The sequence below is a fragment of the Gymnoscopelus braueri genome, assembly GCF_963280865.1.
Source record: "Gymnoscopelus braueri genome assembly, contig: SCAFFOLD_55, whole genome shotgun sequence".
Lineage (NCBI taxonomy): Eukaryota > Metazoa > Chordata > Actinopteri > Myctophiformes > Myctophidae > Gymnoscopelus > Gymnoscopelus braueri.
Window position 1 is genome coordinate 267,898 of NW_027660884.1, and position 19,603 is coordinate 287,500.

Below are 19,603 nucleotides of genomic sequence, written 5' to 3' on the forward strand. Positions count from 1 at the left end.
TGTGTGTGTGTGTGTGTGTGTGGTCCAGCAGTGGGCTGGTCTAGAACATCCACTCCTCTGGGTCTCTGTTTTGCACTGATCTGTTCATTTACACTTATTTATTGGCATGAATATTGTACCAAAAACAGCTTTCATATCTATTTAAGGGCATCACTGGTATTTTATTTCTAATTCTCAACATGTGCAAAGTGTAGACTGACATAATTATCAGTGGAATGGAAATGGGTGTGGCCGGGGGTTTGACTAGGAAGTCGGTTGCTCTGGCCAAAGTATTTTGTGCTCCATAAATATATGTTTGCTATTATCCATATTAACCTATAAGTCCCCCCCACACTCTCTCTCTCTCTCTCTCTCTCTCTCTCTCTCTCTCTCTCTCTCTCTCTCTCTCTCTCTCTCTCTCTCTCTCTCTCACTCACTGCATTGTGTGTGTGTGTGTGTGGACTGAGGTGAATGAGGCCTTTTGTATTTTCCACCTGTTATTTTTCAACCTGTACTGTTTCTACACAACAAGGTAAGAAGAGTTAAGTTTAAAAGCTGGTGTCGGTGGGGATGGCGTCCCCGATGCAGAGGGAACGTCGTCCATCAGACATGAGGCGAGAATAGGCGCTGAACCTTGTTTTACCTTTGATGAAGAGTTGTTGGCTTTGGGTGAACAAGTGGAACATGAAAGTATCTCATGGCTCACGCATGAATAAAGCTGTAGTTGTTTTTCTAAAGGAAGAGCATCTTGTCCATGAGCTAGTTGCAGCAGGTTTACTATTGGATGAAAGCCTTGTTTGTTTTACTCCGTTGGCTGTGCGATCTACACAGGTTACCATGTCAGGAGTCCGTTACAAGTCCCTCCTTCATTCCAAATGAAGCACTGGAATGTGAATTGATGTGCTATAGAAAGCTTGCTACAGGGTTCAGGCAGGTGTAGTTATAATATGCAAATATGTCTTCCCTGTGTATGTTTGGGTTCTTCCTGTATACTGAAAGCTTTTGTGTCAAAAGGCCCAATCGAAATACACTGTTTTAACTACGTACTAAAAACATCCCCCCCCCTTATTATCATACAACAACAGCTGTGGGCGTGGCTAACTCAAACGCACATGTGTGACTGTGACGCCCCATTCACACGCTGATCATGGGACGCCAGGTTGTTAGTGTGGTTGTCCTAACAGGGCAACCAGACTATAGTAATCTTCACACTTTATTAGTGTGGTTGCCCTAACAGGGCAACCACACTATAGCTCTAGGGATACTTTATTCTTCTTTATAGATACACTTTATTTTGCCGTGCTACTCCTCCCACAGTTTTTTTCCCCAATTTTGTGCCATATGTCAAAATGACCGGCTTCACCGGGAATCGTGCGCTTGTATTTTTCTAAGAGATTGGTTGCATAGTTTAATTGATATTGATTTATTAGTGCATTACATTTCCCCATCCACTTTAATGAAAAAATGAAAAAACTCCCATTCAAGTATTTTTTTCTCAGAAACCATAAGGGTTAGAGTTACAAGACTTTGAGGGAAGGTTCATAATTTAGTGGCTTTTTTTTATTTATTTTTTTACCAAAAATGCCAGAAATCACGAACGAAACGTCCGGTCAATCCCAAATTTGAATCACGTTTCAATGGTGGTTTACTCAACGAATCCCCAAAAGCATTTCCACTTTGATCCATAGGGGGCGCCACAAATGCTCAAATTGTAACCGTTTGATGCAAAAACCTTATGTTGGGGGGATCAATCCTCTCAAAATGAAACGCAAGTGATCTCAGGAGTTACGTGACAATGTAATTGGCACAGCCTCCGATGGTATTCCTCCCAGCGTATTCCTTGAGTCCCGACTGCAGCGACCCGCGACTCGCGTCGGCGCAACCACACTCTGCAATTGCCCTGAATTGCGACGCGTCTAGTTATTATTATTAGTGTGGTTGCCCGAATGGGCAACCAGACTATTGTTATAGATAAACTTTATTAGTGTGGTTGCCCGAATGGGCAACCAGACTATTGTTATAGATAAACTTTATTCTTTCTAGATAAACATTATTTCAAAGTGCTACTCCTCCCACAGTTTTTTTTGCCCAATTTTGTGCCATATGTCAAAATGACCGGCTTCACCGGGAATCGTGCGCTTGTACTTTGCTAAGAGATTGGTTACATAGTTTAATTGATATTGATTTATTAGTGCATTAAATTTCCCCATCCACTTTAATGGGAAAATGAAAAAACTCCCATTCAAGTATTTTTTTCTCAGAAACCGTAAGGGCTAGAGTTACAAGACTTGCAGGGGAGGTTCATGATTTAGTGCGAAATTATTAAACAAAATTACACACCAATCGGCCTCATGGTGGCGCTATAACAGCCCCCTTCACGTTTTGGCCTTTAACTCTTGAACCGTAGGTCGTAAAATCAAAATGTCTTTTTCCCTGGATTCCTTGGGTCACGACACATCTCCCCATATAGGCCACGGCCATTTGCGTCTGGATAGATTTTTTGATATTGATTTATTAGTGCAATACATTTCCCCATCCACTTTAATGGGAAAATGAAAAACTCAAATTCAAGTATTTTTTTCTCAAAAACCGTAAAGGCTAGAGTTTAAAAACTTGGAGGGGGGGTTCATACTTTATTGCCAAATTATTAATAAAATAATTACACCAGTCAGGATATATTTTCCGCCATTTAGAATTTTCTTCAAACACACTTTTAGCTCCTCCTCCCACATATTTTGTCCAAATTTTACAAAATGGTCTCTGGGCCCATGCGATAAACATATCCAAACGGCATTTTGATATTCATTACCGTTCGTCCGTAAATGGCTTCCAAAGTTAGTGGGAGGGGGCCGTTTTACCAAAAATGCCAGAAATCATGAACGAAACGTCCGGTCAATCCCAAATTTGAATCACATGTCAAGGATGGTTTACTCAACAAATCCCCAAAAGCATTTCCACTGTGATCCATAGGGGGCGACACAAATGCTCAAAATGTAACCGTTTGATGCAAAAACCTTATGTTGGGGGGATCAATCCTCTCTAAATGCAATCTGGGAACCCAAAGCCAAATGAGAAGGAAAAACAGCGCCCTCTGCTGTTTGTACTATCTCACTTGGCTCTGGGACAATGACGACGTAGCACCCGGAAACCGGGGTTTTGGTCTGCCTTCAGCGCATCACTTCCGGTGGTGCGACTATGTTTTCATTCCCACTAACAATATTTCTACACGGAACACTAACACCACTTCTCCCAGAGAACATGGATCGTTTTGGTTATAAGCCCACTTGTTTCTATGATGAAAGAGTAAGTTAAAATGTGAATATCTTTCCGTGGTTTTGTCTGTTCCGCGGACGCTATTGTTAAATTAGTTTGGGTTTGTTTCGAGGGGGAAGGATCGACGGACACGTGAATCCCGCCCACTACATTTGATTGGGTAAAGCGCGGCCTGCTTCCTGATCTGAAGGCACGCCCACTTGTAGCCCAGTGCGTACACGTTATGACGAACCTTCACGACAGATTCCAACGCAGAGCAGAATCTGTTCTTGAGAGATTACTCTAAATGAAACGCAAGTGATCTCAGGAGTTACGTGACAATGTAATTGGTGCAGCCTCCGACGGTATTCCTCCCAGCGTATTCCTCGAGTCCCGGCGGCAGCGACCCGCGACTTGCGTCGGCGCAACCACACTCTGCAATTGCCCTGAATTGCGACGCGTCTAGTTTGTCTCTATATCTGTAAAATCAACTGCAACAGTCCTTTCATTGTTTACCAGTTGAAAAAGACATGTGACAAATGTCTGTTTTTTATTCATAACGACACCTTCAGCACATTACAAATGACTGTTTTCACCAACTTATTGGTGAAAGTATGGAACTTAAGATCCCTTCTTCTGAACATCGTACGAGAAATGTAAAGGCAGTCGCCGTAACCTACATAATGTAGTAAACAACCTATTAAACCGGGTTGTTTTTGTCAGCATTAACTCTTTGACTGAACTGTTTCTGAACTGTTCAGTCTCTGAGGAGGCGGGGTTTATGTTTCTGAACTGTTCAGTCTCTGAGGAGGCGGGGTTTGTGTTTCTGAACTGTTCAGTCTCTGAGGAGGTGGGGTTTGTGTTTCTGAACTGTTCAGTCTCTGAGGAGGCGGGCTTTATGTTTCTGAACTGTTCAGTCTCTGAGGAGGCGGGGTTTATGTTTCTGAACTGTTCAGTCTGTGAGGAGGCGGGCTTTATGTTTCTGAACTGTTCAGTCTGTGAGGAGGCGGGCTTTATGTTTCTGAACTGTTCAGTCTGTGAGGAGGCGGGCTTTATGTTTCTGAACTGTTCAGTCTGTGAGGAGGCGGGCTTTATGTTTCTGAACTGTTCAGTCTCTGAGGAGGCGGGGTTTATGTTTCTGAACTGTTCAGTCTCTGAGGAGGCGGGGTTTGTTTCTGAACTGTTCAGTCTGTGAGGAGGCAGGCTTTATGTTTCTGAACTGTTCAGTCTGTGAGGAGGCGGGCTTTGTGTTTCTGAACTGTTCAGTGTCTGAGGAGGCGGGCTTTGTGTTTCTGAACTGTTCAGTGTCTGAGGAGGCGGGCTTTATGTTTCTGAACTGTTCAGTCTCTGAGGAGGCGGGGTTTATGTTTCTGAACTGTTCAGTGTCTGAGGAGGCGGGCTTTATGTTTCTGAACTGTTCAGTCTCTGAGGAGGCGGGGTTTATGTTTCTGAACTGTTCAGTCTCTGAGGAGGCGGGCTTTGTGTTTCTGAACTGTTCAGTGTCTGAGGAGGCGGGCTTTATGTTTCTGAACTGTTCAGTCTCTGAGGAGGCGGGCTTTATGTTTCTGAACTGTTCAGTCTCTGAGGAGGCGGGCTTTATGTTTCTGAACTGTTCAGTCTGTGAGGAGGCGGGCTTTATGTTTCTGAACTGTTCAGTCTCTGAGGAGGCGGGGTTTGTGTTTCTGAACTGTTCAGTCTCTGAGGAGGCGGGGTTTATGTTTCTGAACTGTTCAGTCTGTGAGGGGACGGGCTTTATGTCTCTGAACTGTTCAGTCTGTGAGGAGGCGGGCTTTATGTTTCTGAACTGTTCAGTCTGTGAGGAGGCGGGCTTTATGTTTCTGAACTGCCCATCACAAACACTTGAAGTGTCATTTAAATATGGGGTTCTTTTCCAGTTTCTTATCTATGAATTTTACATGACTCTAATAGGTCCTCTGATGTAGTTTTACGGATGTGGTTATAATATGCAAATATGTCTTATCTGTGTATTTTGGGGGTTCTTCCTGTAAGCTGAAAGCTTTTGTGTCAAAAGGCCCAATCGAAATACACTGTTTTAACTACGTACTAAAGCATCCCCTCCCCTTATTATCATACAACAACAGCTGTGGGCGTGGCAAACTCAAACGCACCTGTGTGACTGTGACGCCCCATTCACACGCTGATCATGGGACGCCAGGTTGTTTTTCTCTATATCTGTAAAATCAACTGTAACAGTCCTTTCATTGTTTACCAGTTGAAAAAGACATGTGACAAATTTTATCCATAATGACACCTTCAGCACATTACAGAGACTGTTTTCACCAACTTATTGGTGAAAGTATAGAACTTAAAGGAGAGATCCGGACATTTTAAGTGTTATCTTTGATGTGTCGCTAATCACTCACCATCATTGAAATGGACGTTGACTTATTCCAGAGAGTCCCGTCTCCTGCAGTCTGTCGACCCCCTCCGTTGGCATAACGGGAGCCTGTGTAAGAGTGAAATTCGTCTATTATAACCGATGCAAAGTTAGTATTTTCTCTACTACTGCTCATTGTGGAGTCTCATGATACTCAAACATGCACTTAAAGTCCCCGACGAGCTAACGCTAATGCAGAACTAGTTAACGCTGGTTGCTTGTTTCTCTCCCTGGCAACACCGAGTTGCCAGGTTCTGGGAGAGAAACAAGCAACCAGTGTTAACTAGTTCTGCATTAGCGTTAGCTCGTCGGGGACTTTAAGTGCATGTTTGAGTATCATGAGACTAATGTAGTAAACAACCTATTAAACCGGGTTGTCAGCATGCACTGAATTAACATGGAGACAGTTCCTTATTGTGAGCACGGCTCCATGTTAAAAACCCATGTGTGTTACAGACTAAGAGCGTCTCTGCATGTTAAATTAAACTGGCATAAAACCCTGGTTCAAAACGTTGTTTCAATACATCCATAGCGACACGTCAACTCAGTCGCCCGTCACCACCGCGGAACGACGTGGCCGACCGCATGACATTTTTATTCCTACTAGTGTGGATGATGTCTTGCATATTATTGGTCTAAGATTAACACCAGAAATGTGCATGGTACAGCATTTGTATAATCGTACCACTGTACTTTTTTGCCAACGGTTAATTAAGTATTCAATCAATCAATCAATCAATCAATCAATCAATCGCCACACCATCGGTCCAGAAGGCTTGTGTTTCTGAACTAAATTCATTATAGGATATACAGTATGCACTTCCACCATCGACAGCTATAGATAGAAAACAGATTAAACAATTCACTCACATTAAAATAAAATAGAAATAATAATAATAAGGCTAAGATTGTTTAGACAATCTTTTTTTTCTTGTCTGACCTGTTCGCTCATCACTGGGTTGAACTCAGCATGCATACGTTCATTCACATTATTTGGTTGTCATGTACAGATGTGCCATTCCAACTCTTCACACTCTCCTGATCTTTTCTTGAAAGTTTTCTGAAAACACAGGTTTTCCCCAGGTTTTTTTCACTGATTAGCCTCGCTAATTCTACTGTTTTGCTACTGAAAAGTGTCACTCCTCGACACTTCCAGCAGAGGTGCTCACGTTCAGAGTATGGGTGAATACTTATGTTAAAGGGATATTTCACTTTAAAAAAAACTTTTGGTCATTTTATCGTCTACTCAGGCCTTTGTGAGCCCCCCAGACAGTTTTTAAGTCGCTTGATTCAGTATTTAGATACACCACCACCACCAAAAGGTCTGACCCCCCCCCCCACCACCACCACAAGGTCTGATGTACTGGAGCTTCTGGATGCTCTTGCTAGGGATCCCGATGAGAAGTGCGTTGCAGTAGTCAAGCCTTGAGGAGACAAAGGCGTGAACTAGTTTTTCGGCATCTGGCAGGGTGAGTGTGGGGCGGAGCCTGGCTATATTTCGAAAGTCAGGTGGGGGTCCATTTTAACACAGAGGTTGGTGACTACGGGTGAGAGGGAGAGGATCTGGCCGGAGAAAGTGATGCTAGTTATTGGGGATGATTTGACCTGGTGTGGGGTGCCGATTAGAATGGCCTCTCTCCATGTTTCCTGTCTGTCTCCACATATCAAATGAGGGAAAACAAATATATACTGTGCGGTCTCGAACTCGGTCTCGCTCCCCGTCAGTCTCTGTCTTGACTCGGTCTCGTCCCCTCCCACCCTCGGTCTTGACTTAGACTCGGCCCTCCTCGGACTTGGTCTTGACTTGGACTCGCTTTGTGTGGACTCGACTACAACCCTACCCTGTTCCTCTACCCTGAGCCATCCCACCCTAGCATAATGAGCAAGGGTTAGGTGAGTTCTGGGTGTAAGGCCTTGTAGTAACCTGACCCGTTTGTTTGAGAGGTCTGCAGTTTAGTTTTTAATGCCTTTGAGGTACTAAAGTACCACAAGGTGCATATATAGTCAAAATGGATGGATGTGTGCTCCTGCTAGTGTCCTCACTGTGTTCCTACTGACCACTGAGGAGATCCTGAATAGAAAACGTGTTCTTTGGTTGACTTTTCTGGTTACTTTTATTGCCATGTTTTCACTTGAGACGTTGCCCTCTAAAATACAACCCAGGTAGGAAATTGTCGCCTTCTTTGACTGTGAAGTCTTTGGCCTTGCAGAGGTTTATTCTGGACCCAAAAGAATGGATTCAGTTTTGCCAAGGTGTAATCATATTTTGTTATCAGTGAGCCAGGTGCAGATTCTACCAAGTTCAGCGCTAAGGGCCTCCTCAACCTGTAATCTGGAAATTCGAACACACTCAAACCCCACAAGACGAAGCTCCGCACCATGGGTGGCCGGGCCTTCTGCTCAGCTGCTCCTCGGCTGTGGAATGCCCTGCCTGACCATATGAGAGCACCACAGTCCGTTGATGCTTTTAAAAGGGGACTAATTTTTTTTTAGTCTCCAGTCTCCAGTCATTCAGGCATGTCACTTTGGCCTTTTTGGGGTTGGGCAAAATGGTTGACATTTTGAATCCTGCAGGGACCGCAGCCTGGGAGAGGGATAGGTTGAAGATGTCAGCAAAAACTCCTGCCAGCTGGTCTGCACATGCTTTTAGGACCTGGCCTGGAATCCCATCAGGTCACACTGCTTTCTGGAATTTGATAAGTTTGAAGGCTGTGCGCATGTCGTCCTCCGAGATGGTTGAAGGGCTGGTGTCCTCTGCTGGTGTTGCCGCTGGCTGGTTGATGTCGCTGATGGCACCGCTGGGCTGCCGCGGGTAGAACTGGTCTCGAACCGGCCGTAGTAGATGTTCAGTTTGTTGGGGAGGGAGGCAGGCGGGTTCACTTCATTTCTGTTTTTTGCTTTGCTGTCCATCAAGGTGTGTACCGCCTGTGTGTACCGCCTGTTGAATTGGTCTTCCATCTTTGCAGTGAAGGCCTTCTTCGCCTTCATGATGACAATGTTTAGGGCCGCGCTCATGTACCCCACATTGCCAGATCTGAAACCAGTTCATGTATTTTTACACATACCTTACTGTTTACACCCCCCCCTCCCCCACACTCACACACACACACACACACACACACACTCACACACACACACACACACACACACACACACACACACACACACACACACACACACACACACTGCTTAATGCTCGGACCGTTATGGTCTTTTCTGTAGGCAGTGAAACCAGGGGGAGTGATGAAGGCATCAGATGCTAACTCTGTTAGCCACGTTTCAGTTCGTACAATAATGCATGTGTTCCTAGTCTCTGTGTTGTGTTTTACACGTGCCAGGAGCTCATCCATCTTGGTCACTGCTTTTGACTCACACAGAGATCTTACATTTGCCAGCAGGATTGAAGGCAGTGAGGGTTTATTTACATGTTTCCTCGTTCTTTCGACAAGCCCCGCTCTATTCCGACGGCGACCGGGCCGTGGTCACCATTTGCGCTGCTTCCATTCCATTGTCCCGGGCGAGACAAAAGGGGGTTTCTCCCACCACCCAGCCGGCGAAAAAGTCAGAAATTTGGTGTGCAATCACCTTTCTAATGTCCATACGTTCTTGTCTGTCATAACCCATTATACCCCCGACGGTGTAGATAAAAAAGAAGGCAAAAAAAAAGAAGGAAATAACGCGACGATGTTACGGAGCTCGCACGGAAGCAGCCATCTCCCACCATTGCGCTCCCACCTTCATCATCACCATCACTTCCATTCACTGTGTTTTTTACATGGGTGACTGTGCGTGTAAGCGTGTGTTCGTGTGTGCATGTATGTGTCCACTACATAAAGCCACGCTGCTCACAAATAAACGTAATCACATACTAGAAGTTGATTAGATGCGAAGTCACCCTCTCTCACTGTTTCTCGCTCGCTCTCTGCATGCATTCCATTCATTCTTGGCATTCACTTTCACACGTCTTCTCTTCTTCAGAGCTGCGTACTCCCGCCCATTTTACCCTCAGTTATGTCAATAGCCCCACCACAGACAGGACAGGAGGCAGGAAGTCTGCTCTCTGTGGCAACGGGGGAATCCATAGAGCACATGCACATTTTGATAAAATATTTATATTTGCCGGTAATGTATCGATTATTTATCACAAACGGGAGCACAACGATATATTGCTATATTGATTTTTTTGTCCCACGCCTACCAGGCAACAGGTGAAACAATCCTTTTCAACACAGGTGGAAACACTAACATTAGTATTAGAGACTAACAGATCTAACAGGATCTTTTATCCATTGTCCAGTGAGTCAGAGCTGGTGACAGTATTTATTGAGAATGTGATTTATTTATTCATCAGAGCAGACAACAAAGACACTTAAAGAAGACATGTTTATATGTTTTATTTCCATTCAGGTTGAGTTACTGTGGCCTCTCAGAGAGCTGCTGTGAACATCTGGCCTCAGTTCTCTCTTCCAAGTCATCTAGTCTTCGAGAACTTGACCTGAGTTACAACGACTTGCACGATTCAGGCGTGAAAATACTCTTCCCTGGACTGGAGAGTACACAATGTAGATTGGAGATTCTAAGGTTAGATTACAAATCAATTTGAGTACTGACATTTATTTGAATGAAACGCATGTATTTAAGGATTCAGATATGTGATTAAGTCCGTTTTCTGTCTGAATTAACGGTTTACTATTTATTTATTTATTATTCAGGTTGAGACAAACCAGCATCACAGACAAATGCTGCAAGGAATTATCATCACTTCTCAGTTCCAACTCATCTAGTGTGAGAGAGTTGGATCTCAGTTTCAATGAGCTGCAGAATGAAGGAGTAATTAATCTCTCTGCTGGACTGAAGAGTCCACACTGCACACTGGAGATTCTGAGGTGAATAATGTGTTTTCTGTGTGGATCTCTACTTGATTGTCAGCAGGAGATTATTAAATTGTTTATTCTCTCTCTCTCTCTCTCTCTCTCTCTCTCTCTCTCTCTCTCTCTCTCTCTCTCTCTCTCTCTCTCTCTCTCGCTTTCTCTCTCTCTGCAGGCTGACACACTGTCTGGTCTCAGAGGAAGGCTTTTCCTGTCTGGCCTCAGCTCTGAGATGCAAACTCTCCCATCTGAAAGAGCTCGACCTAAGCTTCAACCAACCCGGACACTCAAAAGAGACGCTGCTCTCTGTTGGACTGAATTCTCTCAAGTGAGTAGAGGTGTGAAGTCAGTCCATGCTGAAATGGTCAAATGGTTGGTGAGAGATATTTTGCAAGACACAGCTAAATCCATTGCACACAAAATGTGATCCACACAATGCATTTCTTCTTCTTTTTCTTTGTTCTACTATTTTATTTATTTATCTTACAACACCCGGTATTGCTTGTTTAGATTGACAAAACTGTTTTGAACTACACCTTATAGAATTATGTTAATTTGAGCTTGTGAAAAGAGAAAGTCTTGAATGGTAATTGCAAATGGTCCTGGATTCTTTTTAACACAGCAGATAAAGATAATGGGACCATTTGTTTCAAAACTAGGTCATTTTAACTTGATTTTGTGGTTAGTAATCTAAGGCTAACTCAGTGCTGCCAACTCTTCAGAAACATTCGGAATGAGATTTGGTGGCGTGTGCTGCAATTTTTTTATAGACCCATTTGGGGTCACCAAATACACCAAATACTGTATTGTATGTTAAATGTATTTGTATTCATTAATGTACTTGAAGTAAAGATGTTATAATAGAAAATATTAATATCCAGTCAGAGTGAAGTGTTGACCATTTATTAGGAAGATTCAGCAGAGCAACAGCATTACAGATCGTAAGGAGCAGGCCTCCAGGCCTGTTTCGGCATAAACTTCCCTCCGCCCCAATCCCAGACAGTTCTTATAGTCCACTCTAACAGAAATGCTATTATAAATGGTCATATAAAGTATGTACTAAAGACAAAGGCCGACAAACAAATAGTTACACAAATACAGATTTGCTGACAGAGGGTAGGAGTAATCATTCTTCAGCTGTTAAGATTGCAGCAAAAATAAAATTTTATAATGTTATAAACTTGAAATTCCAGAGGACTAGGGTTCTTCAACACTTTTGGAAGTGTAGAAGAACATAGAAGGTTAATTGATATTAAGATCTATGTTGATCCTGTTGGCGATGTCAACAGGATATAAATGGTTTCATGTTGGGATACCAATTTTATCCAATCAGGAGAGAGAACTCACACAGGATATAGGATAAACAAGGGGATTTGGAAGTGATGACACAAAAAATAAGCAATAAGCAAATTGGATCCGGAACACTATAAAAATTGAAGCTGATAAATGGGTACTCTCTCCTGATTGGCTGAAATTGGTATAAAAGGAAAAACAACTGAATTACTTACGATACGATAATACTTTATTGTCAGTTCACACTGAAATTTGTCTTGCGACCCAGCAGCCATGTATGCAACAATAAACAATAAACAGTACACACATTTGACATGCGGACAGTCGCTTACTCGCTTTGTTTACATAATAAACAGTCCCACTTTACGGTCCGAGCGGCTTCTTCTTACCACCGTCCCGAGAGTGTCTATTAGTTCCTTAGATCCAAACGGAATGTAAACGGTCTCCCGCACTAACCATCCAAAAGTAACTTAAAGTTCGGGGTACCCCTTAAAGGTTCTATGACATTCATTTTTCCTTTTTTGATTTTTGATTTTTTTGGCTGGGTTTTATGACCTCAATTATACAGGGTGATATGATACAGGGTGTCGGGTTGGTAACAAAATAATCAACCACCTGATGTACGCAGATGATTTGGTAATCCTCTGTCCATATAGTGCTGGCCTTCAACAGTTACTGCGGGTCTGCTCTCAATATGGCTCAGACTGTGACATTATTTACAATGCAAAGAAGAGTAATATCATGATTATAAGAAGTAGAGAAGACACTAAACTGCCATTTCCTGTCTTTCTTCTGTCTGGTACTGCCCTTAAGGTTTGTGATGAGGTCAAGTGCTTAGGCCATTATTTGACAAATGACCTATCTGATGATAGGGACATCTACAGACAACGTAGAATGTTATATGCACAAGCCAACATGCTTGTTCGTAAGTTTAGTATGTGTTCAGCTTCTGTGAAGTCCACACTATTTAAAGCTTTTTGTACACCTATGTATACTGCCCACTTGTGGCGGCGCTACAGAAAGCGCAGTATGCAGAAACTCAATGTAGCTTATAATGATGGCATGAGACTGCTGCTTAAAGTGCCACGATGCAGCAGTGCAAGCCAAATGTTCGTTAGTATCGGTGTACCCACATGCTCCGCAGTGCTGCGGAACCTCATGTACAAATGTATGTGTAGGCTGTCTGATTCTGCCAACAGCATCATTTTAATCCTGAATAACCCTTTATTTAGCTCGGTCAGGTTTGTTTCTAAACTGTGGAACCATTGGCGGGTAAGCCTTTATACGAATCTGTGATTTTAATGTGGACTATGTCCGCCTCTGTTGTTTGTGTATTGTATGTTTTTATGTGCTATGGACCATGTGTCCTTAATAAAGTTTGATTGATTGATTGAATTACACCCAAAAAAACTGAACTTTGAACATTCAGTAGATTTTCTGTGGTCTGGGGTTTTCTGAATAATTAGGCTGAAAAGTAATCTGAGATTGGCCCTTGTCTAGTGAAGTCACAGGCCATTAATCCCGCCCACTCCCCTCCTCACCCCTCCCCTATCCTTTCCTTTTGGGGGGGGGGGGGGGGGGGGGGCGGAGCAGGGGTGATGATTGACAGGCAAAATCCCTCAACAGCGACACCCGCAGGCAAAGATTTATTTTTTCATTGCAGTTGAAAAGGCTTTAAAAATGTGAGAGAAAAACACCTGCAATGGCTCACTAGAGTGGAATTTTCAGTTAAAACTTTTTATACACGTTTGAAGGACCATGACAAAGACTTTTAATGTGTTGTAAAACTGAATGTCATGAAACCTTTAAGTTTGTAATCCATAAGAACAGTAGACATGGGTTTATCTCACCGGCTGCGGCTCCGTCAGATTCCACACACAGACTGGCGTCTCATTCATAAATCCAGCGCTCGTAATCCCACGGCAGTGACGACACGTTCCTTTTCCGCTGGGCTCGATATTTCTTGCTTCTTGGCTGCAGCTTACTTTTAGTTAAATCTATAACTTAACATTGTAACACTGGCGCCTAGGAGATCTCATCTCTCTTCACCTGTTCACACTAGTACACATGTTTGTATGTTCTCAAAAAAATATCACTTACCCTACCTTTAACTCTTTAACTGCCAAATCGTTCACTTTTTCATAAAAGCATGAAACTTGGTACACTTGTACAGTTTGGGCCCCTGAACATTTTCAGATATGGAGCCATCGCAAAAACGCCCCCTGGTGGCCACGGTGGCCATTTTACTTTACACCATAACCAAATAATGTATTTTGCATCATATCTCCTGAACCATACATGATAAGACAGTATATATGATGTCTACACCTATGTTTTGATGGTCAAGGATTACAATGATATCATGTACAGTATCACAAACTGTTCAGGTGAATAGTTAATGGTCAATTCAGTGATGTTGTGAGAAGGAAATCACAGCCTTTGGTTCATTGCCCCTGCTAAAACAGTGACTAAAAGAACAGAACAATATTCAATATGACAATAACAAATTAGCATAAACATAATGTATCACAGATAAAGATTTTATTTCAGAAAAAAAATGTTTTACTGTTGTTGGAACATATTTCATATATGTTGTCGTTGTTGTTGATGATGACCTTATTCTTCACTGCCTCCTTCACAGTCTCCTCCACATTGACACAGTGCTGTGCACTTTAAGAACGCTTTTTTTGCATTTGCAATGCCCCTTGCAGCCTTTCTTGCAGCCACAACTTAATAGCTCAAGGAGGGATTGGCTTGCCTGTGGCAGAGTTGACCACAATGGTCTCCAAATACTTGGGTCTGTCCAACCCCAGTCTGTTGGAGATGGCATATGTGGTGCCACCTCAAGTGCTTGTCCCCAACAGTGTCCTCCTTGGTACACTGCTCTTTTGAGGTGCTGCACCAGTACATCCCTAGTTGGGGGTATTTGCTCCATCCCTTTTCCTTTTTTTGTGAATAACTCCAGACGAGTTTGATTTATGTTTAGTTGGCTGATGGTGCGATCATAGAGGAGAATTGTGAAGCGTTCCACAATGGAAATGACTTCCTCTGGAATTTGTTTTGGAGCCTTTGACAGAGCCATGAAGGCCTCTGTTGCCATGTCATAGGCATTCCAGGTTTCCCAGGCTTTCTTCTTGCCCCTGGTTGCAAATGCAGATACTGTGTCACAGCCAGTGAAGGCATGGAACACAGGAAGGGCCTTCAGATTTGTCAGGACCCAGAGTCTTGGCAATCTCATGGGCAGGAATATGTCTGAAGTTCTTGCCAGTCCCAAATGCCAACCATAGCTCCTCAATGTTCAGCTCTGACACATGTGCAATGGCTAGGACCACAACATATTGTGTTGTGGTCCTAGCCATGTTCGTACATTGGCCAGTGTGTTCGTACATTGGCCAGTGTCATTTTGAAGATCTTGACAGTTATCATCTGCCATCTCTGCATGAAAAGGGGAATAAACATGAATCTATGAGAGATAGCATTCCCCAGTCAACATGCATATTGAGTGGAATATAGTGAATGTACAGGTACAGGAATTTACATTTGAAAGACATATCATCTAGAAACCCAAACCAACCACAGAGTCACTTGAAGAGCCCTATGGTGCCTAGGGATGGGAGTAGAAACCACAATTAGTTATATTCAGTCTTAAAACAACCCATTTAAGGATAAATGTTGGAGTGTGTTTTGCTTACCGCCCGAGCCTGCGTCCATTCACCAAGGGAGTGATTTTCATCTGAGGAGAGGTTCAGCAAACATTTGTAGGGCTGGGCTGATCAGACCAGGGCTGTCACCATTCTGGCAATCAGACCCCAGGTGTCATCATATCATGTTGAGTGAGGATGAAATAGGCATATACTTTCCTTCCACTACTTGCCCCTTTGTCTTTGGTGCTAAAACCTCTCCTCAGTAAAATGGCCGACATGGCCACTAGGGGGCGTTTTTGCGATGGCTCCATATCTGAAAATGTTCGGGGTCCCAAACTGTACAATTGTACCAAGTTTCATATTTTCATGGAAAAGTGAAAGATTTTTGGACAAAACCACCGGACTACCTCACAAAATCCCTGAATTGACCATTAACTATTCACCTGAACAGTTTATGATGTTGTACTTGATATTATTGTAATCAGTTACCATCAAAACTTAGGTGTAGACATCACCTATTCTGTATTATCATCTTTGGTTCAGGAGTTATGATGCAAAATACATTATTTGGTGATGGCGGAGAGTAAAATGGCCACCAGGGGGCGTATTTGCGATGGCTCCATATCTGAAAATGTTCAGGGCCCCAAACTGTACAAGTGTACCAAGTTTCATGCTTTTATGAAAAAGTGAACGATTCACCTAAAATCTCGTCTCTATCCTCCGGACTACCAGAGTTTTTCATAAAAATGTCAAGCCACTGCCAGCGAATCCGAGCGATTTTTACTAACCTTTGAAAAATCATGGGATATTTTCCGGGATCGCTGTCCTCACGGCGATCGCCTCATTACACGCACAGGGGTCTCGTAGAATCAGAGGGAGGGGGGGGGGGGGGGGTCGCGGTACATCGTTCCATAGTTATGGCCAGTTAAATGTGTCTTGTTTTTGCCAAAAAGCAACATAAACGGAGAAAAGGCTTTTTCAAATAAAAAGGAAGTGAACAAGCTGTTTATTTGTTTAAATGACGTCATTTCCGGGTCTATCCCAAGGAAGCTTTTGAAAGGAAAGGACATAAATTCCGTCCGTTCTCTAGATATCTCCAGGGTGGAAAAACTCGCACCGGAAGTTTCATGAAATACATTGATGTGGATGGGAGCCCACTGGACAGCTTTTGAACATTATTTCTGAACGATTATGACCTTTGTCATATAATCCAGGAATATAAAAGAAGACATATCACAGGTTGTTTTACGAGTGGTTGTTTTTCGACTTGCGAAGTATTTAATTTTATTGAGGTATCTAAAGAGCACAGATAGTAAGTTTCTGCCTGGGCTGCATAGGCTGTCACCGCGAGACTGTCAACGAGTGACATTCCACATGATATGACATGTGTATTCTATTATATGAAACAATATAATATATTAGATACTACTATTCTCATTGTGCACGACAGATCCCTGCTAATGAGCAATAGGTGTGGAAAGCCCATCTTGGTTTTAATTCATGTTAATTATAAACTAAACATAACGTCTTAAAAATGTTGATAGTAAATTATTTTGCAAAATTAAAAGTCAGTGGTGTTGGATGAAGTACTCCGATTTTTTTTTACTCAAGTAAAAGTTGCCTAGCAGTATCACAATGTACTATGCTCGTACAAGTTCTTTATTCAGAATTTTACACAAATATTGCCATCAAAATATACTTACCAAAGTAAAAGTATTCACATTTTTCAAAAAAATTCTAACAGTTTTTGAAAACGGCAGATATCCAAACTACTGTAGGCCTTACGTGGTTATTGTACAAGTTCTAGAATAATATACAAATTAACTGTAGCCTATAGGCTATAAGCTGTTAATTTAATTGTAGTAACAATGAATACAGTAGGTTTAAGTAGTAGCCTAATAATAGTAGCCAAGTAATAATAAGTAATAATTATAATGACAGTACAATATTTGCATCTTAAATGTAGTGGTAATATAAAACGATGTAAGTGTGATGTCCAAAAGAGAATGGATAATGGTCCTGGGATTCATGAATTCAATTACAGAGATGAGTAACTAAGTACTCACTTAAGTAAAATGTTTTGGCATTTGTACTTTACTCGAGTGTTTCCAATTTCCAATACTTTTACTTCTACTCCACTACATCTCAGAGGCAAATATTGTACTTTTACTCCACTATATGGTTGACTGATTGATTGGCAGACAGCTGTCAATCATTCAGTGACTGTCAATCAGTCTATCAACACCTGCGAGTTTATGGCTGTCGAGTGAGAAACTTACTCTCTCTGCTCTTTGGATACCTAAATAAATGTATGAAGTGTACATGGAAAAACAAGACAGCAAAAAAAAATTGTGATATGTTTTCTTTTATTTTCCAGAAGCGATTATTTTACAATGGTCTCAATCATTCAGAAATAATGTTTGTTCATGAGCTGCTCCAGCCGGCTCCATCCACTGCAACGTATTTCATCAAACTTCCAGTGCTAGTTTTGCCACCCTGGAGATATCTAGAGAACGGACGGAATTTATGTCCTTTCCTTTCAAAAGCTTCCTTGGTCTATCCTTCTCTGGCAGTGAAGGCATCATTCATAGGTTAGCGAACAGCGCCATCTATTGGAAAACCACTAATAAACACAAAGTGGTTAAAGTATTCCAAACCCACCACAAAAAAAGGAAAAAATAAATCAAATACAACAGGGGGAGGGGTGGCGCAACCCAGCAGGTAATCTCTCAACAACAGATTCAGAGCTACGCTACTGAATCTGTGGAGAGCCCTGTTCAGAACGTGTGCGCGTTAGCTTACAAGTGGGCGTGCCTTCAGATCAGGAAGCAGGCCGCGCTTTACCCAATCAAATGTAGTGGGCGGGATTTACTGTCTGTGCTCTCCCTTCCCACTGAAAACAAACCGAAAGTCATTTAACAATAGCGTCCTTGGAGCAGACAAAACCACGGAAAGATATTCACATTTTAACTTGCTCTTTCATCATAGAAACAAGTGGGCTTATAACCAAAACCATCCATGTTCTCTGGGAGAAGTGGTGTTAGTGTTCTGTGTAGAAATATTGTTAGTGGGAATGAACACATAAGCGCACCACCGGAAGTAGAGCGCTGATGGCAGACCAAAACCTTTCTTGGCAATTTCAAAAACATGTTTATGTGACTGTGTACATGTGACATATAAAACATGTCTATGTGACTGTGTACATGTGTCATATAAAACATGTCTATGTGACTGTGTACATGTGACATATAAAACATGTCTATGTGACTGTGTACATGTGACATATAAAACATGTCTATGTGACTGTGTACATGTGTCATATAAAACATGTTTATGTGACTGTGTACATGTGACATATAAAACATGTCTATGTGACTGTGTACATGTGTCATATAAAACATGTCTATGTGACTGTGTACATGTGACATATAAAACATGTCTATGTGACTGTGTACATGTGACATATAAAACATGTCTATGTGACTGTGTACATGTGTCATATAAAACATGTTTATGTGACTGTGTACATGTGACATATAAAACATGTCTATGTGACTGTGTACATGTGTCATATAAAACATGTCTATGTGACTGTGTACATGTGTCATATAAAACATGTCTATGTGACTGTGTACATGTGTCATATAAAACATGTTTATGTGACTGTGTACATGTGACATATAAAACATGTCTATGTGACTGTGTACATGTGTCATATAAAACATGTCTATGTGACTGTGTACATGTGTCATATAAAACATGTCTATGTGACTGTGTACATGTGACATATAAAACATGTCTATGTGACTGTGTACATGTGTCATATAAAACATGTCTATGTGACTGTGTACATGTGTCATATAAAACATGTTTATGTGACTGTGTACATGTGACATATAAAACATGTCTATGTGACTGTGTACATGTGACATATAAAACATGTCTATGTGACTGTGTACATGTGTCATATAAAACATGTCTATGTGACTGTGTACATGTGTCATATGTGACTGTGTACATGTGTCATATAAAACATGTCTATGTGACTGTGTACATGTGACATATAAAACATGTCTATGTGACTGTGTACATGTGTCATATAAAACATGTCTATGTGACTGTGTACATGTGACATATAAAACATGTCTATGTGACTGTGTACATGTGTC

General features: G+C 42.0%; 1 protein-coding gene across 2 annotated transcripts in view; it reads left to right on the plus strand.

The window, feature by feature from the left end:
• The window catches only part of LOC308081099 (uncharacterized protein), a 90,941-nt gene that overhangs the window by 35,035 nt on the left and 36,303 nt on the right, over positions 1-19,603 (plus strand). For both annotated transcript variants that reach the window (XM_080457495.1, XM_080457496.1), the window contains exons 9-11: positions 10,037-10,210; positions 10,342-10,515; positions 10,673-10,825. In XM_080457495.1, coding sequence (XP_080313621.1) covers positions 10,037-10,210; positions 10,342-10,515; positions 10,673-10,825 — 501 coding nt within the window. The remainder of the gene's footprint in view (positions 1-10,036; positions 10,211-10,341; positions 10,516-10,672; positions 10,826-19,603) is intronic.